The sequence below is a fragment of the Rhinolophus sinicus genome, linkage group LG05 (genome assembly GCF_036562045.2).
Source record: "Rhinolophus sinicus isolate RSC01 linkage group LG05, ASM3656204v1, whole genome shotgun sequence".
Classification (NCBI taxonomy): Eukaryota; Metazoa; Chordata; class Mammalia; order Chiroptera; family Rhinolophidae; genus Rhinolophus; species Rhinolophus sinicus.
In genome coordinates this window covers 161,265,858-161,292,249 of record NC_133755.1, presented here as the reverse complement: position 1 = coordinate 161,292,249, position 26,392 = coordinate 161,265,858, and the positions used below count along the sequence as shown (strand labels likewise).

Sequence of the window (26,392 nt, the reverse complement as noted above, 5' to 3'; positions counted from 1 at the left end):
GAAGAAGTGATGGGATCAAAAGAGAAATGAGGAGCACCTGAACTATGTTAATGATACAGGACTAGGAAATAGGCAGGGCTGGATTCAGGCAGACAGGATAATAGGATTTAAAGCAGGTAGAAAATACAGATACATGAGCATAATATTAAATAAGGTGCTAAGTCTGGTGCCCAAATATAGGATTACAAATGTACTATGAGTGATTAGGAATGGGTTTCCTAAAGATTGGGTGATTTGAATAGATAGAAGAAAGGAGCAGAACCCACCAGTCAGTCTTATACTTTATTCTCCATTTTTAAATTTGAGGGTGCTAGTTTGGAGCAGAGAACGTGTTCCTTTGGCATCCTATGACTCAGGACTCAGAGACTTACAGGCATTCTTGGTTCTTCATTTGGATGTTGAAATGCTTATAGTCAAAGCATATCCTGCTTTACACAACAGTCACAAATACAGCTTCTGATATACTGGTTAGTCCGTGGTTAGGTCTGGTCTTCAAGAAATTACCTTGTCCTGCTGGCAGCCGCATCCACTGGACTAAAGCTATTGCACGCTCATAGCAACGCTTCAGTAGTTGTATAACTGAAGTATGCAACACAAAACTGCTTTACTGGTAAAGAAACGTATGCAAATTATTTGGAGAATGAATGAACATTCATGATTTTCTTTTCTTGGGGTCATTATTATACTTCCATTTATTGTGCTGGAACTATATGAAAAGGCCAATTAATAATCCATCTGTTACCAGCTTTATAAATTTGATTTTATGCACATACGTGTATACACAAAATACATATTAGATGAATATAGTGAGTTAAAGCATCTAATAAGTTTTTCTTGCTTATTGTTTTTCTAGTTTGAGGGGAGCATTGGAATAAGAACTTCATTGTATCACAAACTGTCAATTCTTTCTCCGTTAATCTTGCCTTATAATACTGAATTCTGATTCTCATAGCATTTATTTCTGCTGTTAAAATTGTAAGTTAAGAAAATACTAGTTATAAAAAGAAAAAAAAAAGAAAAAACAAAATAGTAGTTATTCCTAAAGCCATGTTTTTTATAACAATAACGTCTGAAGTGTATTGTTACATTTTCCTGAGAGTGACTCATTCTGTGAGAAATCTAAACTTTTATCCATCTGTAGTGTTCATCTTTATAACTATAATTTTAGAATTATAGGGGAAATGTTAGTTCAGGTCGAGTGGATAATACTTGAAAACTGTCCAGAATCTCACTGGTGTAGGGGCAGGAAATTACTATGAATGGATTTATCAGTGTAATTGCAGTGAAGACTTCATTTGTTATAAATTGTTTGAATTTAGAGATTCTAAGAGTAAGCCAAGAAGAGAAGAACTGTCAAACAAGAGAGGGGATGCTGGAATTTAACTTTTTCTAGAGAGGCATGGTGTTAACTCTGTACTGTTACCCAGTGTCTGGCTGATAAACTGAAAGGTCATTATCCTTCACACTAAATTATAAACTTAACTCATTACTAGATACTCAAAATTGAAGGATCTCTTGTTCAGTATTTAGCAACAGCTCACACAAAATGCAAACTGACTCCTCCTAGAAGGCGCTTAGCCCCCTTGGCAGTGTTTTTCAGCTGGTCTGTTGCTGTTAACCCAAGTTCTTGATACTATTGTGGTTCCTCCCGTGGAGGGGGTGTGGGGGGTGTGGGGGGGGAATCCCGGAGTCAGTCCTATCTGTGTACCCAGGTGTAGCTTCCTCTTTCCTTTCTGAGAGGCTACCAGTTATTTGTCTTCATCCTCTCCTCCTTGCCTTGCTCTTTTCATTCTTTTCAAAAGTCTATTTTTTACTCCTCTAACTAGACTTGCCACTCATGAAGTTTAGGGATACCAGATGTATTATAGTCTTGAAAAGGTTTAAGAAAAGTATTGAGTGTTAGAGTAGGATTCTTGCTTAGCCCTCTTAAAAAATGGATCCCTCTGTGGAAGTTTTATGCTAAATTTTAAACAATTCTATAGAACTAATGTATAGAAAGTATGTATTGTGCTTACTGTTACCATATAGCAGGCATCTTATTAACTTTGTTTTATATATGAAAAACAAAAGTGTCAAATTTTCTTGAGCAGTTTCCTGAAAATGAGTTCAGTCTGTTACTTAGTTTTTGGATTCTCATGACATAGTTCACTTTTATCTGAGAGGTTCCAATTTATATGATTTCATCAGATCATTTCACACTCTGCCTTTCAGTACTGTCTTGAACTATATTTTTATAAGATAATTTTTTCACTCAAATCTTTAATCACTCAAAAGTTAAAGTGTACTTTCTGTAAAATAAATCAGATTATTCGGTATGTATAGTGAACTTGATTTTTTAAAAATAAATTTTCTAGAACTTCTAATTTAAAAATTAATTTTCATGCTTGCCTTAGTGTGAATGAGAAAGTCTATCCACCAGTTTTTAAAGTCTGGTTAATTTTAATTATTTCATGGTATAGCTTGGCATTTTTAATACAAATTCTGTACTTCCTCTCATTTGTCTCTAGGATACTGCTATTGTTCATCCAGTTCCTATTCGGATGACTCCAAGCAAAATCCACATGCAGGAAATGGAACTTAAAAGAACTGGCAGTGGTAAGGAAGCTGTGGCTGGGCTGTATTTGAGTTTAGTGGGTTGTGTTTTGGATTAGCATCAAGCTAAAATACACAAGTAATTATTCTGTCAGGGTGCAGTTTCTGTCACAATTGTTTATTTTTTAACATAGTATTTTCTGCAATTATGCTATATATGTATTTTTTAATTTGTTAGTTTTAAAAAGGAAATTATTGAATTTAAATTATGAAGTGTTTAAATAAGGACATTTGGAAAATGACTTTTCTGATATACTCTGGATTTTTATGATCACTTATGAATTTACATTCAAAGTATGTTCAAATTTTAATTGAAGAGGTATATGTTAAAGTAAAGTTTGGCTGTGAAATTGTATATTTGGCTTAAACTCTTGAATTTTCTCCTAGATTAAATGTTTTAGTTAGTGTTTCTCAAAAGTAGATTTATTTTCTACATAAGTCAACATCATAAATTACTTATTTTACAACCATTTGTGTGATGTTTTAAGTAATTGCCCTACATTGATAAAACTAACACAGTATGAACATGCAAATTGACTTTTTCATTATAAAATATTTCCTATTATGGCAGAAAACAAAATTGTATATAAACCATTTTATATTTGTTTTTATTAAAAATATTTTTTTTGTCTTATATCGCATGGATTTACCTGCAGCTTCTTTGGAATATCTAAATGAAGTCTTACCATGTACTCTGAGGTTTATAAACTTATTGATTCAAATACCTATATCTTGTATTTTTACTTATTATTTCTCTCTACTAGATCATACTAATCCCACTAGCCCATTACTTGTGAAAACATCTGACCTTTCAGAAGAAAATAAGATAAATTCATCGGTGAAATTTGCTTCTGGAAATACTGTAGGTAAGTGAAAGATAGCATTACACCTTCCATTTAAAGTTTATGAAGTCTGGATTTAGAGACTGCATAATGCTAATGTATAGCCATTTAATACTATCTTCACTGAATACATTAGAGAACAGCCAACCCTTGTAAACACCCCACCCTCTTTATGAATACCCTGTTTCCCCGAAAATAAGACCTAGCCGGACAATCAGCTCTAATGTGTCTTTTAGAGCAAAAATTAATAGAAGACCCAGTATTATATATTATATCATATCATATCATATCATACCCAGTCTTATATTATAGTAAAATAAGACCGGGTCTTATATTAATTTTTGCTTCAAAAGACTCATTAGAGTTGATTGTCCGATGAGGTCTTATTTTCGGGGAAACATGGTAAGTGGTTGCCCATTGCCACTTGAACCTGCTTCAAGACAGACCTGTTGGCCATTGCTCTCAGCCAGATGTATTTCATTGCCTCCTTCTCATTAGCTCCTTTCTCTCTCTCACAAGAAATTGTATATATATTCATTCATTCAGCCAATGTTAATTGAATGTTATGTGCCAGGCTCTGTTCTAGACACTGGGGATTCAGCCGTAAGCAAAACAAAACAAAACAGCTCCTTTATGGAGCTTATATAAGAGAAAACCGGGGGAGGAACGTTATATGCTAGGAGGTAGTTAACACCCTGGATAAAAATAAAAACTTGGGAAGGGGAGAGGGCGTGACATTTTAAATTTGTTGGTCAGAGATGGCCTCACCAGAAGATAACATTTGAGTTAAAACTTGAAGGAGTGGAGAGATTCTCCTGTGTGTATATCTGAAGGAAGGACATTTTAGGTGCAGGAATATCAAACGTGAAACCCTGATTTAGGAACTATGCCTTACTTGCTGGGAACAGCAAGCAAACACCTAGAGTAGAACTAGTTAGCAAATTTGGCAGGCAGAGGTAGAAAGTGGTAGAATAGTAACCCAGGAGCAGGGTAAGGCTGACTCTTACTGACTGAGTTAAAAAGCCATTAGAAAGTTTTGAATGGAGAAGTGACATGGTCTGACCTTCATTTTTTAAACAGGATCACTCTGGCAGCTATAGACTGATAACAGGCCAGAAGCAAGAGTCCACACAGGGAACGACCATTTAGGAGACAGTTAAAATCCAGGCAAGAGAAGATGACGGCTTGGACTGGGGCGGTAGCAGTAGAAATGCTGAGAAGTGGTCAGATTCTAGCTATATTTTATAGGAAGAAAACACAGGATTTGCTTTCCTATGTGATACAGGATGTGAGACAGAGAGAGAGGAGGGTCATGGGTGATTTCAAGGAATTTTGGCCTGAGCAACTGGGAATTGAGGAAGACTGTGATAGGTCTAGGTTTGGACATCTTAAGTTTGAAATGCCTAATGGGACATCCAGATGGAAATATGTTAGCTCTAGCATCATTCTTGTATCAATTAAATAATTCAGTGATTTGACAAGAAAAAGGAAAGGGGTATTTAGAAATGAAACGAAACCAAATAATCAGTCTCTTCAATTTATAACTCTTGAAAGTATGTAGTTGTATTCCTTCATATTGTCCCTAGAATTTCTATTTTAAAATTTCTTTATTATATCATAACTGTTAGTCTACTTCTGGGATTCTCTGCTCCTTCATAAGACTTTGAGGAAATCGAAAGTGATACTTCCTCTGGTGAAAAATTGGGAACATCCGGCTGATTTCAACAATTTTATTATTGTCTAAGCACATTTTATTCCCTTGGGAAATTTTTAATTTTTCACAATTTTTAAATGTTTTCTTTATTTAAAATATTTCAAGTGCTTCAAAAATGACAAAAGTAATTAATGCTTATTGTTGAGATGTAGTAAAAATAAGAAAAATTTTCATAATCTATTTCACAAATGACCATGATTAATATTCGTTGTCAGCCTTAATCTTCTTTCTGTGCATATGCTATATTTTTATATAAAATGAAATTGTAATATATGTGCTGTTTGTGACCTCATTCCATATAACTTATTTTGAGTATTTCTCTTGTTAAATGTTAATTTTTCTAGATTGTAACTTTCTGTACGCATACCATGTTTCCCCGAAAATAAGACCTAGCTAGACCATCAGCTTTAATGCATCTTTTGAAGCAAAAATTAATATAAGACCCGGAATGATATGATATGATATGGTATGATATGATATGATATGATATTATACCTGGTCTTACATTATATAAGACCCGGTATTATATTATGTTATGTTATATTGTATTGTATTATATTGTATTATACCTGGTCTTATATTAAAATAAGACTGGATCTTTTATTAATTTTTGCTCTAAAAGATGCATTAGAGCTGATGGTCCAGCTACGTCTTATTTTCAGGGAAGCACGGTAGTATTTTATTGTATAAATAGGCCATGCTTTATTTTATTTATATTTAATTTTTTGCAGTTAATAACACTGGGATGAACACGTTAGTCCATCTTTGAATATCTCTGATTTGAAGCAGTCATTCAATTATATTTGGGGCATATGGAGTAAAAGTGAAAAAAATGATTATTATTAATTAGGATATATTCCATTTATCAGCAGATGATTACAGTAGTTCAGACTCTTTTGCTTCAGACCCAGAACAGATCGGGAACAATGTAACTCATCAAAGGTCAGTATTTATGTAAAAAATCATATTAAAATATCTTGTTACATTTTAATATTCAAAATTATTTAGGACCAAGTATAAATACCATGTTTCCCCAAAAATAAGACCTAACCGGAAAATAAACCCTAGCATGATTTTTCAGGAGGACATCCCCTGAACATAAGCCCTAATGCGTCTTTTGGAGCAAAACTTAATACAAGACCTGGTCTTATTTTCAGGGAAACATGGTAGGTATTTTTTTCTGTTTAGTTATTCACTTCTCTGAAGGCTATTAGGTTACCTGTTGATGTATGTAAAAGGGAAGTGATTTTGATTCTTTCCAACTTTAATAGGAAAACAAATTGTCTTCATGGTATTCTGTGGAAGGTTTATGAAGGGCTGATAACTTCTGGCAGTAGCAGTTTTAATACAGTCCTTTTGTAGGTAAACAGTGAGAGTCTGTTTAAGTAAAAATCTGCAGGTTTCCTTTTATAGCCTAAAGACCCTAAAGACAAGTACCAAAAGAATTGTGTTTTAAAATGCCATTCAGAATCACAGCCCAGTGTTAAGCTTCCTACCCACCCTGAAGATCTGCGTTTCATATAACTTTTCAGGCACAAACAAAAAGGTGTGGGATAGGGTGAGAGTGGCAAGGGATTTGTCTGCAAGGGTTTTACCATCCACAAAAAGCTTGTGCAGGACAGAAGCATCTTTCTCCTCTCACTTGTTATGCGTGATAAGTATCCTTTTGCCACACGCCTGGAGGTTATAGAGAGAGACTAGTAATAATAGAAACTCCAGAGCTTACAGAGAGTCAAAAGCCTGCTTCCTCCTATCGTTCTTCCTGTTCCTTAGAATTCTCAGTCTTCGTGGATTTTGTTCTGCTTTTTATCCCTGTCAGTGAGGATCAGATTGCCAGAGTCCAGGAGACTCTTCAGAATATAGAAAAGTGAGCGTGAGCCTCGTCACCTCTAAAACGGAATGGCCTGTGGTAACACAGGAACAGGGAACTCAACTGTTTGAGCCAGATTACAAGCTCCAAACTTTAAATAAGTTGAAAGCTAACCATATCTGAAAGTAGAGTTCCTCTTTTTTGAAAATAATTATTTCCGACTAAGATTATCTTTAATTGAATGGGAAAACATTACACTAGTTTTGCAGTCTACCTTAAATTTTTGTTAATAGCTAACTTTCTTTTCAAATTTTTTGAAATTTAATATATAATTATACTTTGTTAAGAAGATTATTCGCCACATTAAATAACCATTTGTTCAGTAGACATCATAAATAGTACTGTATTCATTATAATACTTGTATAACTACTTGAGAAAATGTTATACCAATAATATCCTTTGCTGCTTAGCCAAGTTTGAATGCTTAAGAAGTAAAAAAGCTCCAATATCAGTAACATGACCAATTGTAATGGGGTGAATTTTGCAGGTCTCATTCAGGAACGTCACCAGATAACACTGCACCACCACCTCCCCCTCCAAGGCCACAGCCCTCTCATTCTAGGTCGTCATCTTTAGATCTGAATCGGACCTTCACAGTCACCACAGGTAGGAGTTAGAGAGAACCATATATGTATTAGCATCTGATTTTAAAGTTAATTAAAAACACATTTTATTTTCTCGTAGTATGTCTTATATTTATCTAAAGGAAAAAAATGAATTTAAGATATCAGATGAGAGGGAATTTGTTTTCCTAATGTCTATATAAAATGTTTTTGAATTCAAATAGTTAAAGATGGGAACCTGAGAGATGCCATAAGAGAATTTAAAAGAATGATGTGGAGATATCCATGAGGGTTAGCCAGTAGGTCTTAAGTTAGCTGACAAAGGAGAGATGAGTCATAGCTTACTCACGGTTTTAATTTTTATGTAACTGGTCATTGTTATTATGTGATCAAAATAGAAAAATTAGAACAGTGGGTGATAATGTCCTGTTTAGACAATATGAGTTTGAAATAATGAGGAAGAGGAGGAATAATAGGCCACTGAACTTGTGAGTTTAGAAAGATTGATGTATTATTTGAGAATATTTACCTAGAAATGACAGAGTGAAATATTAATTAAAAGAGAAATCTTGGAAATCCTCATATTTAATAGCTAAAGAGCAGTCAGAAATATGGGAAGAAAACCAAGAATGCATAGTATTATGGAAATGGGGGCGCATGTCAAGAGTGCCTTGTTCAGTAGAACAAGAGAAATGAGGGCTGAGAAAAGGCCATGAAATTTGGCCATTAGGGCACATGTAGGCAGTCACATAAGATATCTATGCCTTCTTCTACTTACCAAACATTCTTAGAAGTCTGTATAGTTGGCTCATATTCTTTCAACCTGTTCCAGTAGCAAAGGAATTACATAGTTACTAAAAAGGAGACTTGTGTGTTTATGCAGGACAACAACAGGCTGGAGTTGTTGCCCATCCTCCTGCAGTGCCTCCAAGACCACAGCCCTCCCAGGTAATTCTGAGCATGAGCCATTGCCGTCTTCAGGATCAGTTAGTCTGTTAGGTATTTGATTCTATTCTAGAATTATTTCGAAGATTGGGAATTACCTCTTTGTCATTCTTAATGAGCATTTAATTCAGGGAAGGTAAGTCTTATTTTGGAAGGTTATTCCCATAATGATTTGAATTATTTTTTGAAAGAAGCTTAAAAGGAAACCAAAAGATAACACCTTGACAAAGTGTGATTTAGTGGAAAGAACAATGGATTGGGAGATAAGAGATGTCCCTTTATGTCCTGGATCTAGCGGTGACTCAGAGTAACCTCACTGCATCTGTCTGGATGTGTTACTGCATCAGTAAAGGAAGTGTTAGGTCACCTCTGCATCCCTGCCAGGATGAAATTGTTTTGATCTGCACAAAACTGTTTGTTCCAGGGTAGATTATGGATTATAGCTGTTAGTTTTATGTGACTGACTGACTACCTTTTACATAAATGAATTTGGTTGATTTTTTTTTTCTGAGTTAGATTTGTAAAGTGAAGTTGGGTATAAATAGTTAAAAGATGGTTTCTTAATCAAATAAAAGATACTGAAATTTGAATATTCCAGTATTTATTGTATCTAAAGTACCAGCAAAAATACTCTTGCTGTGGTTAAGCTGTGAAACCCAATGAGTTGGTCTCTTGACTCCAGAAACATCTAGTGAGGAAGGCAGACCTGTAAACAACAATGATAGAATACAGTAGATGTATTCATGAAATGCTTTGCAACACCTTTATTAGCTAGTAAAGTCAGGGATCACATTGAAAATGTGTAAATAAAATGAAGGAAGTGAGACCTAAACAGAAACTTGAAAGATCAGGTGGTATTTCTTTGGGAGAGGGCATTCCAACCGGACTTGGAATGGCATCCACAAAGCCACAGAGAACTGAGGGAAGTCTGGCATCTCCTTCAAGGGAAAACAAAGTACAGTTGGAATGATGGGAAAGGAAACTAAAGAGGTGGGGAGGGCACAGAGCATCTCCTATGTCATTCTAATAAAGGTAGAGTTTTTCTTAAAGGACATGGAAAATGTTTAAAGGGTAAGCAGGGAAGAGACTTCAGATTTATTCCTGTAGCATCCTGTACTTGGTCATACAACTTCTCACAGTCTGTTTTAATTCCTTGTTAACTTATCTCTCATCCTGCAATAGACTGTCAGCTTCATTAGGGCTTGGACCTTATTTATTGTGTTCACTGTTACACCCATAGTGCTTGACCAAAAGTAGATACTCGGTAAATATATTTTTCGGTTGAAAATTTTAGAAGGATTGGTCTGGCAAAGGAGTGGAAGACAAGTTCAAAGGAAGTGCACTGAAGTGTTGGTAGAATAGAACACTGTTTTTCACCCTTTAAAAATAACCTTTTTAAAAACATAATGAAGCAATTTTTAAAATAACTTGTTTAAAGAACAAACTATTGTGTGTAGCCCATTTACGAAAAAAATAGATCCAAGTAGAGAATCAGAGAATAGGGCCAGACCCTCCCCTCTCCTTACACACTTTTTTGCAGTAAGAATTTTGTAAAAGTATCTTTTTTATTGAGGGTTTGTCGGGTTTGTTAGTTTAATTTTTTTGTGTCTTGGTGTTTCATTTATGGGTGTGTTTTTTTAAAGCTAAATGTTACTGGAGCTCATCTCCCCGAATTTACAGATAATAAAACAACATGTTTAGATTAATATTTTCAAAGCAAAAGAGGCTACTTTGATACAACAATAAGACGTTTGTTCCTCTCTCCTGAACCATTGTCCAGGCTCCTGGTCCCGTTGTGCATCGCCCAGTGGATGCCGATGGCCTGATAACTCACACTAGTACCTCACCTCAGCAGATACCAGAACAACCAAACTTTGCAGATTTCAGCCAATTTGAAGTATTTGCTGCATCAAACGTAAATGAAGAACAAGATGATGAAGCTGAGAAACCAGAGGTCTTGCCGGTCAGTTAAGCCCTTACGTAGTTTTCTGGGGGGAATCTCTTTTCATATCATGCATAGCCTGTGTATAAACAATAACCCCTAACAGAGCAGATATTAGAGGGGACATCACATCAGTGAGCAAAATATCTGCTGCCGCTGCTTTTAGATAATTTATATTCCCTAGTTCAGTGCTTTTCAGTTTTCTCCCTGGCCTCAGACACCTGCTGGTTGCAGTGTAATGCTTAATAAGAGTCAGAATGTGTGTGGGAGTAGCCGTTGTGTGAAAAGACACAACCATCTGGTCCTGGCTAAAACTCTGCTCTGGGGGTTGCATCTGAATGCTAAGCATCTGATTGTGTGATTTGGTGAAGATTTCCATGCATCAACAGGCTGTGGTTACCATAGCTACTACACTCTGTATGAGAGTAAGTCACTTTAGACAGACTTACAGACTACAGGATGTCAAAATGTCATGTTGGCAGACCTTGTTCTAGGAGACTGTGTAGTCCTGGCGGCAAGAACTTCGCTAGGGATCCCTGACCTCACTAAACATACAGGGGGAATCGGTGGGACCCGAGAAACTCTAAAATCGCGGTTCTGATTGTCTCAACCTATACTGAACCTCTCTGACAGATCCAGAAATCCATGTTTATTTGACTGGCATAATTTAGACAAAGGTTTCTTATAGAGCTGACCCATGGAAAACTTTCTCCCAGCCACTTCTTCAGACTTTTAATTTTCTACCTCGCATGGGGCCGCTAAGGATGTGGACTGGACCTCCAGGAAGGCCGGGAAGGCCCTGAGGGGAGTCCAGGTGTGCACAGGCCCCTGGGTGGATGCACCCCTTCTCCCAACCACAGGACTTCCCAAACTGTGCTAGGGTGCATCCTCAGCGCCCCCTGCCCCCCAACACCCGCAGATCTATTACCTTCCCTACTCTCTGCCATTCAGTAGTCAGGAGTGGTCCTTTTACAGGGTTTTCTCAGATTCCTTCTCATACCCATCTCAGATTCCTTATTGTCAGAATGAATATTTTCTTAACATTTTATTCTGATTCATAACATATTTATGCATAGCTATATATTACTTTTATATAATTAGTAATAACATATTCATCTCTAGGTTGAAAAAGCTTCTGATCCTGCAAGTTCTCTTCGAGGTGCCAAAACAGATAGTAAAACTGAAGAAAAGACAGCTGCTAGTGCCCCTGCCAATGTGGTATGCTAAGTCTTTTACAGTAGTAATCGGTTCTACATATAGAAAGTTACATGGGGTCATTTGTACTGTAAGTTGTTAAAGATGAAGAAAATAGTAGAAATAAAGTTAGGGATCATCTAACCCATCCCACTGCCTTTAACTGTAATATATTTAGTCTGGCTCAGAACAAGATCTGCCTATTAAAATTTCTAGTAGATGATTGTCTATATTAGTGTATGCCATGGGTTCTCAAAATGTATGTGGTATTACAGCCTTCCAAGTACATAAAGTAGAACTTTTCTTATTGGTCAAATTCAGTTTTTTGTAAGTAGAATAGGGGAAAATTATCCACCCTCTAAGGTTAATATTATACTTTACTCTTTTTCTTTAACTGTTTTAGGGATAATTTTTGTCTAACATTTTATGAAAATTTTTAAACGTGGAAAAGTTCAAAGAATTTTACAATTTTACATCAATAAACCCATACCTTGATTTTACCATTAATATTTTACTATACTTGCTTTATCACGTATCTATCTATATCAGTCTGATCTGTTGTTTGCATTTGCAAGTACTTATAGATATCAGTACACTTTCCCCTTGAGAGAAAAATTTGGGTAATTTCTTTTCTATTTTCATCTAGACATTCCTAATAGTTATTAAAATAGCATGTTTCTGAAAGTGCTTAAATTGTACTTTCTGGACACTTTATTTTTTACTACATTAGTAGTTCTGTAGTGGTTTTTAATAGTTAATTTTATTTTTGTCAGCTCATGGCAACAAATTAAAAATAACACTTAACCCGAGAGATGGCAGTTATGTCTTCTTTTCATTTATTAACAGGTCCGATCAGATTATGATAAATACCAAAATACAGTATCTGATCCTGTTGAAGGCAAATTCAGTTTCCAACAAAATGTCCACTTATTTTCAAGAGTTAAAATGATTGTGCATCTTAGTGAAGAGTTTCTAAAGAATTACTTAGCTTTTTACTTCTTTATAAATTGCTTTAATCATTAAGATGATGTATTTTAGTATTTTTGAATAGAACTTCTATGGTGATCATGGGTGCATCTTTCTGGAGACTCCCTTTTATATTTATCGAACAAGTATATATTGAGCATGTATCATGATTATGTTAAATATGTTAATATTGAGGCAGATTCGGGCTGCAGGTAGCTGATGTTACTCTTTAAGTAAATTGTCTAGTAGTAAATACATTCACAATTGTGATGTCAACTAGGGACGTCCTTTCCTGTTGTAACTTAAGTTAGCTGTTGCTACAAATTATAAATTGTTTTAAAGTAGGACAAGTGACTTTTAATTTTTGGAGAGTGAGTGGCTTTCGGAAAGCAAATGGTGTGGGTAGAGTGCTAACTCACCATGAATGTCTTCAAGAAATGCTCATTGTTGATGGAGATCTTGTCTTCCAGAGCAAAGGTACGACACCTCTTGCTCCCCCTCCTAAACCTGTTCGAAGAAGATTAAAATCAGAAGATGAATTAAGGCCAGAAGCTGATGAACATACACAAAAGACAGGCGTCTTAGCTGCTGTTCTTGCGTCACAGCCTTCTATTCCTAGGTAATCAAAGCTATTCCTAAACACATTTAATTACTAGGAACAAAGAGCACAGCAATTAAAAATATCAAACGGAAAGAAATTGCAGTCGGACTAGTTCTTTAGTTGAACAAAGGTTCTTAGCTGTTTCTCTTGGAGAGTTTTCTCATTTATGGGTAGGCAGAACATTCTTCCCACTTTTTTTCTTCTGTTATTAAGTTCAATTCCAATTTCATTTTAATAACCTTTTGCAAACCCTGGGGCAGACTTAAAAATTAATAATGTAGAGTAACACTGATATTTTAACTGCAGTTGGTATAAACCAGGAATCGACAGACTAGGGCTCATGGGCCAAATTCAGCCCATGGCCTGATTTTGTAAGTTTCATGAGCTATGGCTTTTATATTTTTGTGAAAAAGAGGAGTGAGAAAAAGAGAAAAAAGAAACAAAAAATAATGTGCAGCAGAAACTGTGTGGCCTTCAAAGCATAAAATATTTATTTACTTTCTGGCTATTTACAGAAAATGTTTGCCAGTGCCTGCTCTAGACTAACTTAAACTCAGGTGATTCTACAGAAGAAGAAGAATTAAAACAATAACAACAGTAATTAAGCTTCTGAACCTTAGATACTTTTGATTGACCCTTAAAACTGAGCAAGTGAGATGAAGCTATGTTAAAAGCAAAAGATGCTCCCTCTGCTTTCTAGTTGGGAGAGAGCGATCAGGGTAGGAGGGAGAAAATTTAAAGAAATGAAGATTATTATTTTTCTTTTTTTTTTGCCCTCTTTATCTTCTCAGGTCTGTTGGGAAAGATAAGAAAGCTATTCAGGCATCAATTAGACGCAATAAGGAAACCAACACAGTTTTGGCCAGATTGAATAGTGAATTGCAGCAACAATTAAAGGTAATGTAGTTTGTGGATATTTGGGCAGTTCCATGGATGGAGAGCGTTTCAGACTTGAACTGGAACATAGAGGTGATCCAGCAGTTCTTATGCTTGAAACTTTCCGTGTCACAAGAGAAATGTGTATCTAAAACACTTCCTATGCCTTTGAATTTTTTAATATTAAATGGAATTTTTATACTCAGTTCTGATATGATTGCCTTATCCTCCATATATGAAAGGCACTCATGTTCCTTACCTTTCATAATAAAACCCAAGAGAAGAAATATTGTGACCTCAGGTACCCCTGAGATCACATACATGGCTATCTATCTACACTCTATTTAATTCTAAGATGATTTGAGAGTATTGTCGACTTATCAAAGATAACTCAGATTCTATTGAAGGGACTTAAACAGGTCTAAAGAAGAAGAGGGATGGGGCAAGTTAGACCATCTTGCATGTGGAAAAGATAAGCCTTAAATAGAAGTTGTGCCTATGGCCATTGTGTACTCCTGTCATCTATACTTGAGGAATGGATTAGTTTTTCTTACTTACTCTAGCCATGATTTCTTTTAATCCCTATGAGTAAAAATTAACAGCTAGAATCACTGATGGTTCAACATTATTAAACATTCATGTTTTAGAAAACTAGTGGTTTTCACACCTTAATGTGAATACAGTTAATCTGGGGTCATGTTCAATGCAAATTCTGATTCATATTAGGTATGGAGTGGAACCAGAGAATTCTGCATTTCTGGTAAGCTTCCAGGGGTTAGAAATGCTGCTGGATTGTTGGCCCTACTTTGAGTAGCAAGGTTGTAAACCACAAAGAAGAAAAGGGTCTGTGGAAATGTAAAATGAGTAGGGCTCATTCCCATAACATTTTGTTCATATCCCTCATCCAGCATTTATCACACTGTCCTGGAATTATTATCTATGGCGCATGGGTCTCTGTCCTACTAAATTGAACTCATTGAGGGTAAATCATAATCATTTCTGTGTAGGGTTACCATGTAATTTATTGTCCAAACCAAGATACTTTTGAGTATAAAGAGGAACGGATGTGTTAATACTTAGTCCAGGACATCAGAGGTAAACTGGAATTGGCCTACATAAACTTGTGACTGTTTTCTCTCTGTCCTCCAAACCTAGCATCTGTAAGTCTTTAGGGTTCCCAGACCCAATTCCAATGTTGGGAGTGGGCCCCCCCATCCCAACAAACAATTCTCAGACATCAGCAGAGTGCCCGAGAATTCAACTCAATTCTGACATTGTCTACCTAGAGATAGCATTAGATTCCACAGGTTCTGAGTTCAGTCTACAAGGTTGTCCCCTACCACACATATACACTCTTCAGATGCATAGGCTCTTCTTACCTCTGCTTCTGACCAACTGGCTGCAAATCAGAGGTTCCTACAACCCCCTCCTTGGGTTTGATTAATTTGCTAAAAAGGCTCACAGAACTCAGAGAAATATGTTGCTTACCGCATCACTGGTTTATAAGAGGTTATAATTCAGGAACAGTGAGATGAGCAGATGCATAGGGCAAGGTATGTGGGAAGGGATGCGGAGCTTCCATGCTCTCTCCAGGACACCACTCTCCCCACGTTGCCTCATGTTCACCAGTCTCCAAATCCTGTGCTTTGGGGTTTTTACAAAGCTTCCTTGCATAGACATGCTTGATTCAGTCATTGGCTGTTGATTCAACGTCCAGCCTCTCTCCCATCCCTGAGGTGGGGGGATGGGACTGAACATTCCAACCCTCTAATCACTTTGTTGGTCTTCCTGGCAACCAGCCTCCATCCTTAGGTGCTTCCAGAAGTCATTTCATTGACATGAAAGACCCCTCCTGGAAATTCCTAGGGGTTTTGGAGCTGTGAGCCAGGAATTGGGAAGAAGACCAAATGTACAAGAGAACTATAGTTTGGTCATCTGAATGACCAAGTATATATTTCTTATAAATCACAATCTCATGTTATTAAGCATTTGATAACTGTGGAATAAATGATATTCTTGTATAACTCTGATCAAAGAAAATACTTATAGCTGTTCTATGATTATAAATTTGGTCGGTTTTGAAGAAAGAATGTAAAATTAAGGACAAGCTTGCTAGTACCATACTGAAGATGAAAATTTTGTTAATGCGCGTTTTTCTGAAGAACTAAAGAAAACCATAGAAACATGTATGTAGGAGCTATTTTTAAAATCACTTTTCTCACTATTTCTGAGGACAGAAAATGGGAATTATGGTACCAAATAGAAAGTATGGTACCAAACAGGTTAAAGCATGATAGAGAAAAAGGAAAGTAGATAAATCAGAATTTGCTGGCTATCTGAAAAGACTGCTCAAACACTGATAAGAAATTCGTTTTGCAAAATGAACTTATTCTTTGTGACACTGAAACTCAAAATGAGGTTCAGGAGTTGGCTGTGACCAGATGTAATCACCAGGAGAAAGAATCTGTGTTAACTGACTCATCTACTGCAGGGGGTACGTGTCATATAAAATTCATGCATTAATAGCTATCATTTGCAAATATTGGCTTTTCTAATAAGTAAACAAAAAACGTTTTATTACCCTGATTTATGTAATAAGAACATTTTAATAGCATATTTTAGTATTCCATACATATAAAGTAATTGCACTTCTAAAGTGAGCTATGTTTTTAAAATATGAACATCTGTCCCTTTGTCATCTTAACAAATTTAAACTTTTCTTGATGCAGAGTTGTTAGATGTGTCTTCATTTTTATATACTTTGAAACATAACTTGACTTTGCATCTTTTTCAGGATGTTCTTGAGGAGAGAATTTCCCTGGAAGTTCAACTGGAACAACTTCGACCATTCTCTCACCTCTAAGCCAATTGCCGTTAACTGTGAACATACCCATTTTTAAGCAGTTTTGGGTTCAGGCCAGTTTGGAGACCCAAACATTCAGCTCACTGCTTAATTCAACATTAAATTTTATGATTCTGTTTTGCCCTATATGTTCACCATTGTATTTAAGTATCTTTTATTTTTTAATTTCAACAATAAAAGGGTCAGGATGACTTTTTCTGGAGGGTATATTGTGTTTGTTACCATAGCCCACCCTTGTTATTCCAATCGTCAGGAATACATAACATTTGTCTATTAGACTTAGGTGGCCAAAACTTCACACTGATCTCGTACACAGAAGGGGCTTCTCTTTATATTTCAAGCACGACTCAGAAATATTTGCAGGAGACAAAATTAAATAAATCCAATTTGTCTTTTAGATTAAATGTTTCACATAAAGCATCTATATTTGTTTTGTAAAAATCTTTAAAGTGAGTTTCCTATTTAATTGTTTCTTTCTTTCTTTTTTAAATCCTTGGACTATTTTTAATTTTGTCCATGGGCATGTATTTTGCTTCTCAGAATATTTTTGTTTGTTTATTTGTTTTGAGTGTACAAAACAATATGTTATACATTTCACCCCCCCACAAGGTGATAACCCCCCGCCCCCAATCTATTGCCCCTCTGACATCATATATATCTATTACGATTCCATTATTTAATTTTTTATTTGAAAGAACTATATTGGATAAGGCATTCTTTAACCATAAGCTCTATAGTAATCAGCATTGTTCTGGAGTCATGAGGTACTTGCAGACTTTTCCATGTCAAGTTGGGGTCAGAGTCTATATTTTCTGTATGAAAAATTGATCACCAGTTTCACCAGTGACTTAACGTTTTTGTGTGTGAGATTTTAATTCTGCAGCAATCAAACTTATGAAATAGCTATGAAAACAGACTTTCTTAATTATACCCTGAAAGTGAAGGGCAAGTATTAAAACCACAAACAATATAAGTACCATCCACTTGCAAGTATCACCATTTTTTGCTTGAATATGCGCTTAACTCTCAAAAGCTTGTACTCGTCAGTCTCTACAGAGATTATTTTCGAGTAATATGTTTTAAAACTTCTGAGGATATTAATTAGTCATAGAATAAATGGAAATTCCTTAGGCTTTCTAGTTTACCTTCAACTATCTTGTCGCTCATTCTTTTGCCATAGACAAGTTTTTCCTATTAACAAAGTTTCTGAAGTGTGCCCTTTTCTGGGTAGTATACTGTATTCAGATTTGTTTTATAACATGGTACGTACATTTTGATCACATTTGTAAATTTACATTCATTGCTGACTAACAGCAGATGTTCCCTTTAATGGTTTATTCTCTGTAGGATCATAGATGTTAAGCTGCATGGATATATCGTAACAGAATCAAAAGTGTGATTTTACACTAATAAAACAGCACAATATTTTAAAAATTTTGTAGTTTTTACAAGAATTTAAATTTTTTAATAATATATATTTTCATTGATAAAAAAAGAAAATGTTTAAAATAGCCTAATTCACAATCCTAGACTGTAGTAATAGATTTTATTACCTTAACGGAGAATATGAAGCAAAAAGGAAACTGACAACAGAAGACTTCCGAGTTTCATGTAACTTTTATCTATCATTAACTAAATAAAAATATTTCTACATACATCAGCTAGAGATACCAAGTGGCTAACAGGTTATGGCTTCAGTTTGTTAAATAATTAAATGAAAGGTTTAAAGGCCCAGAATACTATTCAACACCTATTTTGCTATTTCTCTGTTTTGAAACAGATTTGTCATAGTTTCTTCATTTTTGTTTAACTAAATTCCATTACGGGCAACTTTTGCTAAGCTTCCATTTATTTTTGTTTTTTAAAGGTTTTTTTTGTTTTGCTTTTTCTGACAGCCTACTAATTTAACAATGTCACAAATTTTTAAAGCTGATTTGGAAGGTCTAAGAATTTAATTTTGCAACCAAAGAACACTTAAAAATTACAGAAAACTTTTTAAAAATTTTATTTGTTTCAGGTGTACAAAACAATGTAATAGACATTTCACCCCTCACAAAGTGACAACCCCCTTCCCCCATCCTACTGCCCCTCTGACATTGCATATATCTATTACAATTCCATTGACTCTATTCCCTATGCTGTACTCCATCTCCCGTGACTATATATATATTAAATTATAGTTGACATACAATATTATTCAGCTTCAGGTGTACAGTACAGTGGTCATGCATCTACACCATCCATGAAGTGGTCTCCCCAATAAGATATGTGCCCATCTGACACCCTACAAAATCTTTACAACATTGATTGTATTTCCCAAATTGTCTTTCATATCCTGTGGCAATATTGTAGTTATCAATTTGTGCTTTCTAATCCCCCCCCTTCTCCCTCATTCCCACCTCCCTACTATCTAGCAACCATCAGTTTTTCCTCTATATCTCTGAGACTATTTCTGATTACTTTGCTCATTTATTCAGTTCTTTAGATTATACATATAAGTTTAATCATACGATATTTGTTTTTCTCCGTCTGACTTACTTCACTTAGCCTAATGTTTTCTATGTCTATTCATATCATTGCAAATGGTAAGATTTCATTTTTCTTTATGACTGCATAATATTCCATTGTATAAATGTACCACAGTTTCTTAATCCAGTCACCTACCAAGGGGCATTTCGGTTGTTTCCATGTCTTGGTTATTGTGAATAGCACTGCAATAAACATAGGGGTGCGTTTTTTTTGAATTAGCATCTTAGATTTCTCTGGATAGATACCTAAGAGTGGAATTGCTGAGTCATAAGGTAGTTCCATTTCCAGTTTTTTTGAGATACCTTCATACTGAATTTCAAAGTGGCTGCACCAATCTGCAGTCCCACCAACAGTGCACCAGGGTTTCCTTTTCTCCATAATCTCGCTAGCACTTGTTATTTGTTGATTTATTGATGATAGCCATTCTGACCAGAGTGAGGTGGTATCTCATTGTGGGTTTTTTTTTGCATTTCTCTCATGATTACTGAGGTTGAGTATTATTTCATATGTCTGTTGGCCATCTGTATATTCTCTTTAGAGAAATGTCTCTTCATGTCCTCTGCCCGTTATTTAATTGGGATGTTTGTCTTTTTGGTGTTGAGTTGAATGAATGTTTTATAAATTTTGGATATTAATCCATTATCAGATGTATTATTGACAAATATTTTCTCCCATTCAGTATGCTGCCTTTTTGTTTTGTTGATGGTTTCCTTTGCTGTGAAAAACCTTTTAAGTTTTATGTAGTCCCATATGTGTATTTTTTCTTTTACTTTCCTTGCCCGGGGGAATATATCAGTAAAAATATTACTCGGTAATGTCTGCAACTTTACTCTCTTTATTTTCTTCTAGAAGTTTTATGGTTTTGGGTCTTACATTTAAGTCTTTAATCCATTTTGAATTTGTTCTCATATATGGCTTAAGGAGGTTGTCCACAGTTTCATTTTTTTATATGTTTCAGTCCAGTTTTCCCCGTACCATTTACTAAATAGACTGTCTTTATCCCAATGTAAATTCTTGTTTCCATTGTCATAGATTAAATGACCATATAAGAATGGATTTATTTCTGGGCTCTCTATTCTGTTCCATTGATCTATGTGTCTGTTTTTATGCCAGTATCATGCCGTTTTGATTACTGTAGCCTTGTAGTATGATTTGATGTTGGGTAGTGTTATACCTCCTACTTTGTTCTTATTTCTCAAGATTGCTGTGGCTATTCGAGGTCTTTTATGGTTCCATATAAATTTTAGGATTATATGTTCTATTTCCGAGAAAAATGACATTGGTAGTTTGATAGGAATTGTGTTGACTCTATATATTGCCTTAGGTAGTATTGACATTTTAACTATTTTAATTCTTTGTGTCCATGAACATAGTATGTATTTCAATTTATTTGTATCTTCTTTGATTTCTCTCTTCAATGTCTTATAATTTTCTGAGTATAGGTCTTTTACTAATTTTGGTTAAATTTATTCCTAAGCATTTTACTGTTTTTGAAGCGATCGTAAATGGGATTGTTTTCTTGATTTCTCCTTCTGATAGTTTATTATTGGTGTATACAAATGCAACTAATTTTTGAATATTAATTTTGTGTCCTGCTACTTTACTAAATTCATTTATCAGTTCTAATAGTTTTTTTGGTGGAGTCTTTGGGTTCTCTCTATATGGTATCATGCCATCTGCATATAATGACAATTTTACTTCCTCCTTTCCAATTGGGATGCCTTTTATTTCTTTTTCTTGTCTGATTGCTCTGGCTAGAACTTCCAAAACTACGTTAAATAAAAGTGGTGAAAGTGGGCTCCTTTGTCTTGTTCCTGATCTTAAGGGAAAAGATTTTAGCCTTTCCCCATTGAGTATGATGTTAGCTGTGGGTTTATCATATATGGCCTTTATTATGTTGAGATATGATCCCTCTATTCCCCCTTTGCTAAGAGTTTTTATCATAAATAGCTGCTGGATTTTGTCAAATGCTTTTTCTGCATCTATTGATAACGACCGTATAATTTTTATTTTTCATTTGGTTAATGTGGTGTATCATGTTAATTGATTTGCGGATATTGAACCAACCTTGCCTACCAGGAATGAATCCCACTTGATCATGGTGTATGATCTTTTTAATGTATTGCTGAATCTGGTTTGCTAGTATTTTGTTGAGGAATTTTGTGCCTATGTTCATTAGGGATATTGGCCTGTAGTTTTCTTTTTGTCTGGTTTGGGGACCAGAGTAATAGTGGCCTCTTAAAATATGCTTGGGAGCCTTCCCTCCTTCTGGATTTTTTGGAATAGTTTGAGGAGACTAGGTGTTAATTCTTTTTGAATGTTTTCGTAAAATTCACCTGTGAAGCGATCTGGTCCAGGACTTTTGTTTGTTGGGAGCTTGTTGATTACTGATTCAATTTCTTTGGTAGTAATCGGTCTGTTTAGAGTTTCTATTTCTTCTTGATTCAGTCTTGAAGATAGTATGTTTCTAAAAGTTTATCCATTTCTTCCAGATTGTGTAATTTGTTGGCATATAGTTGCTCGTAATTTTCTTTAAATTTTCTGTATTTCTGTGGTATCTGTTGTCACTCCTTCTCTTTCATTTCTGATTTTATTAATTTGGGTCCTCTCTTTTTCTTGGTGAGTCTGGCTAAAGGTTTGTCGATTTTGTTTATCTTTTTGAAAAAACCCCTCTTGCTTTCATTGATCTTTTGTATTGTTTTTTTGGCCTCTATTTCATTTATTTCTGCTCTGAGCTTTATTATTTCCTTCCTTGTACTCCCTTTGGGCTTGTTTTGCTGTTCTTTTTCCAGTTCCCTTAGGTATAAAGATAGACTGTTGATTTGAGATTTTTCTTATTTCTTTAGGTAGGCCTTCATTGCTGTGAATTTCCCTCTTAGAACTGCTTTTGTTGCATCCCATAGATTTTGGGTTGTTGTGTTTTCATTTTCATTTGTCTCAAGGTATCTTTTGATTTCTTCCTTGATCTCATTGTTGACCCACTTGCTATTTAGTAACGTGTTATTCAGCCTCCATATATTTGTGTGTTTTCCGGATTTCTTCTTGTAATTGATTTCTAGTTTTGTAGCACTGTGATCAGAGCAGAAAACTTTTTAATACTTTGTAGTGGTATATTTTTAATGTTCTCTGGAAGAGTACATTCATATTAAGGATAGATGTGACAAGTTTTTGAGTAAATTGCCATTTATGTTTTTTATACATATTTTTTAATCAATAATAATTTCAGGAAAATGTTAAAGATGATTGGTAAAACACCAACAAATTAAAATGTTCCTCTAGACTGATCATTTAAGAAACCCTTTTCGTTTTGATTTCATGTTTTGTTAGATCATAAAACAAAACTATGCAACATCCTTGTTCTGTCTTAGGTTTTATCAGTTAATATATAATACTGCCAGTGAAAAACAACTACCAAAAGAAATGGGTCAAAATCTTGGACTCAAGTTATTGTGCATTTGACATAATTGAGCATAGGTGATAAAGTATAAAAGTTAGATGATAAAGTTTAAAAGATTATAAAGAGGAAACATTGGTTATCCTAGTTCATCCTCCCATCATCCATACAAATAATAATCTGGAACAGAAAATACATGTCGCCTATCCTTTGCACGGTGAATTGGCACCCCTGATGTTTTCTTTAAAGTCTAAGGCTCACTTCTGCATGGCAGCTCGGATTGCATTTTGGAGTGCTGACAACCATAGGAACTTATCATCCTCAACTTCTGTAGCACAAGTCCATTGACGTTTTGGACCTTGAAGAGTAAATGCATTCTTGATATCTGTAAAAATATTTGAGGTACATAGATTACTCTTTGCAGGTAACAATCAAAAGGAGAAAATGTTTTAAAATTCAAGAATTGACCAAATCATCTTTAAGAATTTTTTGAATACTAAAAAGGAATTCAAACAAATACAAATACTGTTTAGAATATAACTTCGAAAAATTACTGAATAATATGGTAGAACCTAAAATAATCTTGTCTTTATATTATAATTGTAATTGGCAATTATAGTGAAAAATTAAATGATAGGAACTGTAGTGTTCTTTAATTCCTTGTCTTAGCTACTCCAGAAGGAACTGGAACCAGTAAAGGTTTTTACTAATAGTTGTAGATAGAAATGCTGAGAACTAAACCTAGACAACCTTTGTGTGAGGGCCAATGACAGAATTGAACCAGTTACTTAGCTGAATGCCACTCTATTAGGTTACAAAAATGATGTATTGATTTAGGGCATAGCTGATTAAGGGGAGAAGAAAAGAGACATGTCATACACTTTTTAAACATTCTCAGTGGTTGTAGGTAATCCATTTTATCTGAGTTTGTCTTCTAGGTGGAAATATTGATTCTCACACTTGGAATTCATTTTTTTCTCAGGCTCAGATTTAAAATGGAGCTGAAGTTAATGAGAAGCAGTCCTTTTTAAATTAGTACCTTCTCTGAGATCTTGGTTCCAGCTTTAACCTTAAGTCTTGCCTTTACATGCAGTGGAAGATACTGAATGAGAGTGCTACATTCAGTTTGTCTGGCCTAACAAATACAGCAAAGAGATGGATTCTTTTCAGCTTGGAAAGTAGAGTATAGGAATAACTAAAGAGGCACAGTACGTTTAAGTAGGAATTTTTCTGTAACTATATTTCTATTGAGGTTATGAATGAAATGTTTATTTCTAAACATCCTTTATCTCTCAAATATGAACTAAGGGAGGAAAAGGTACAGCAAATTGTTAATAATCACTTAACCCAGTAGAATGGAAACATAATAGATAAAAACTAAAATTGTAACATCTACAGGCAGGATAGGGTAGTGGTTAAGGGCTCCAGCTCCCCCTCGAACTGCTTCAAAGAATCCCTCACGATGTGGGGGGAGGGTCATGCCTCCGTTTGTGAATTTTGAAAACTGTTTTCCTACTGTCCAGGGAGCATGTCTGACAATGCCAGCATTCCTTTCTTTTGCTGTTTAAGGTAAATGAAAGTTTAATGAAATCCTAAAAATATGTGGGGAATTATTTGCAAACTGCAATTTATAATTCCAGTCTTTTTCCTACTTTTCTATAGTAGTACCTCGGTTTTTTAACATCTCTGTTGACGAACATTTCAGTTTACAAACACCGTAAATTTTATGGATTTATGGTATCATTAGATAGTAAAATTCATGCTGAATTTGCAGTTATCGGGGTTGCTTTTAAAGGTCTGGAATGGATTAATCCATTTTGCATTACTTTCTATGGGGAAACCGCACCTCGGTTTTCGAACATTTCAGAACTCAAACGGTCTGGAACGGATTACGTTTGAATACAGAGGTACCACTGTATTTTAATAGTTAATGAGCTTTACATAATGTAGCTTTCAAAAGGTATTCAATTCTTGGAAGGAAAAAAATACATACATTTGGAATCCGGAATATCTTCTATGAGTAACCTGTTCAGGGCCACTGATGCGATGAACTGGTAGGTTGACTTTGAAGTCCTTTCAAATGGAGTGTGAGATGTGCCCCGACTAGAAACAAGCAGTGCGTCGTTGAAGAGGAAAAGACTGAGATCGCGGGTATGTTCATAGAGCCTGTCACAGTGGAGAAGGGTTACGTATGCGTGTGTATGTACTGTTAGAATTCACTAACAAGCCAATAGTCAAGGCTTTTGCTCCACTACAAACCTTTTGAATGTCTCATTGAAGTTGTCTGTCTGATTTTCCTCCTGGGGTGAGTAGTCCCTTACCTGTCTCAGACCAATACGGTGGGTGGGGTGTGCCTCTGGGTTCCTGGCAGAGAGGTTTGAGCTTCCCACTGGACAAGTATTCTGGCCATGTGGGGGAAATTAACATTTAACTTTCCCTCCTTTATGACATGAATCATGCTAAAGCTGTATTTCTAAACTACTATCAACTTTGGAATTCTGTGCTTAATGTATTTGAGCAATTGGGGATAATAAGTTTTTGTTTGGTTTTGTCTTTAAGGATAACAGGTTGGGGTAGAGAAAAGCATGGGAACCAGTGTGGTACTAGATGTCTTAAGTAGAAAGCAGGGAAAAGAAAAGCATTTAACTACTAGGTAAGAAATAGAAATTTCTAATTTTAATTGGAGGGATATTGATGTGTAACTTAGTATACTTCATCAGTGTGACAGGTTAGAATTAAGTAGCTTTTCATTTTCACTGCAGTTGCTACCATGATCAAATGTAGGCATATTTATCAGCAGGCAAAGTGCGGTCTCCTCACCATCCATCTATTATCCTCTTTGCTGTTCTGTTGTTGGAACTAGATCAAGGTGTTAGGTATGTTTCACTGTAGTATAGGTTATGTTGTGTGAGGCCTCAACAGAGCACCAAGTGCTGAGGAGGAGGTTGGAGGAGCCCCCACCCCACCCGGAGTGGCTAAGTGAAGCAAGCTCAATGTTTTGACGAAGGATAACCAAAAAATTGTTTTCTTTTAGAAGCATCAATCAGCCCTCATTTACTCTAAGGAAGGGAGTCAATTTACTGGCTTGTTCAAAGGAAGCCTCTTATTTTTTATTTTCACCATTTTTAAATTGTCAATTTAGATCCACAAATGGTTTTAATAAATGCTAAAGTCCATATACTACTGGCTTTTTTTTAGTGTACATTTTGTTTCACTTTTTCTTTTGTTTGGCTCACTCCTCCCTCTGCTCAGGTCACCCAGGTTACATATCTTTCCACTTTTCTTTTTGTCTGCTCAGGTAATCACACACATGTACATATATACACAACTATTTATAGATAGGTGCCATTATTTTACAAAAAATGATAATATTTGTCACTTTCTCCTGCTTTTCTCACTCCAATGGAAATCACTTCAAGTTAGCAGGTATGGCTTTATTCATTTTTAATAGCTAAGTAATACTTCTTGGTGTGAATGGATCATCATTCAACTCTTCCCTT

General features: G+C 35.3%; 2 protein-coding genes across 11 annotated transcripts in view; one reads left to right on the top strand and one right to left on the bottom strand.

Moving 5' to 3' along the window:
- Positions 1 to 17,165, top strand: part of REPS1 (RALBP1 associated Eps domain containing 1) — a 78,560-nt gene extending 61,395 nt beyond the window's left edge. For 5 of the 7 annotated variants that reach the window (XM_019732766.2, XM_074333637.1, XM_019732764.2 and 2 more), the window contains 10 exons: positions 2,508 to 2,595; positions 3,357 to 3,458; positions 6,018 to 6,090; positions 7,507 to 7,625; positions 8,466 to 8,530; positions 10,308 to 10,490; positions 11,592 to 11,687; positions 13,100 to 13,248; positions 14,022 to 14,127; positions 16,901 to 17,165. In XM_019732766.2, coding sequence (XP_019588325.1) covers positions 2,508 to 2,595; positions 3,357 to 3,458; positions 6,018 to 6,090; positions 7,507 to 7,625; positions 8,466 to 8,530; positions 10,308 to 10,490; positions 11,592 to 11,687; positions 13,100 to 13,248; positions 14,022 to 14,127; positions 16,901 to 16,969 — 1,050 coding nt within the window. In that variant the 3' untranslated portion in view covers positions 16,970 to 17,165. The remainder of the gene's footprint in view (positions 1 to 2,507; positions 2,596 to 3,356; positions 3,459 to 6,017; positions 6,091 to 7,506; positions 7,626 to 8,465; positions 8,531 to 10,307; positions 10,491 to 11,591; positions 11,688 to 13,099; positions 13,249 to 14,021; positions 14,128 to 16,900) is intronic. The other 2 variants (XM_019732765.2, XM_019732769.2) reach the window with 1 other exon arrangement.
- A 1,785-nt stretch (positions 17,166 to 18,950) lies between these two features.
- ECT2L (epithelial cell transforming 2 like) overlaps positions 18,951 to 26,392 on the bottom strand; it is a 76,827-nt gene continuing 69,385 nt past the window's right edge. For all 4 annotated transcript variants that reach the window (XM_019732781.2, XM_019732778.2, XM_019732782.2 and 1 more), the window contains 2 exons: positions 24,886 to 25,058; positions 18,951 to 23,277 (listed from right to left, as the gene is read on the bottom strand). In XM_019732781.2, the coding sequence (XP_019588340.2) occupies positions 23,150 to 23,277; positions 24,886 to 25,058 (301 nt within the window). In that variant the 3' untranslated portion in view covers positions 18,951 to 23,149. The remainder of the gene's footprint in view (positions 23,278 to 24,885; positions 25,059 to 26,392) is intronic.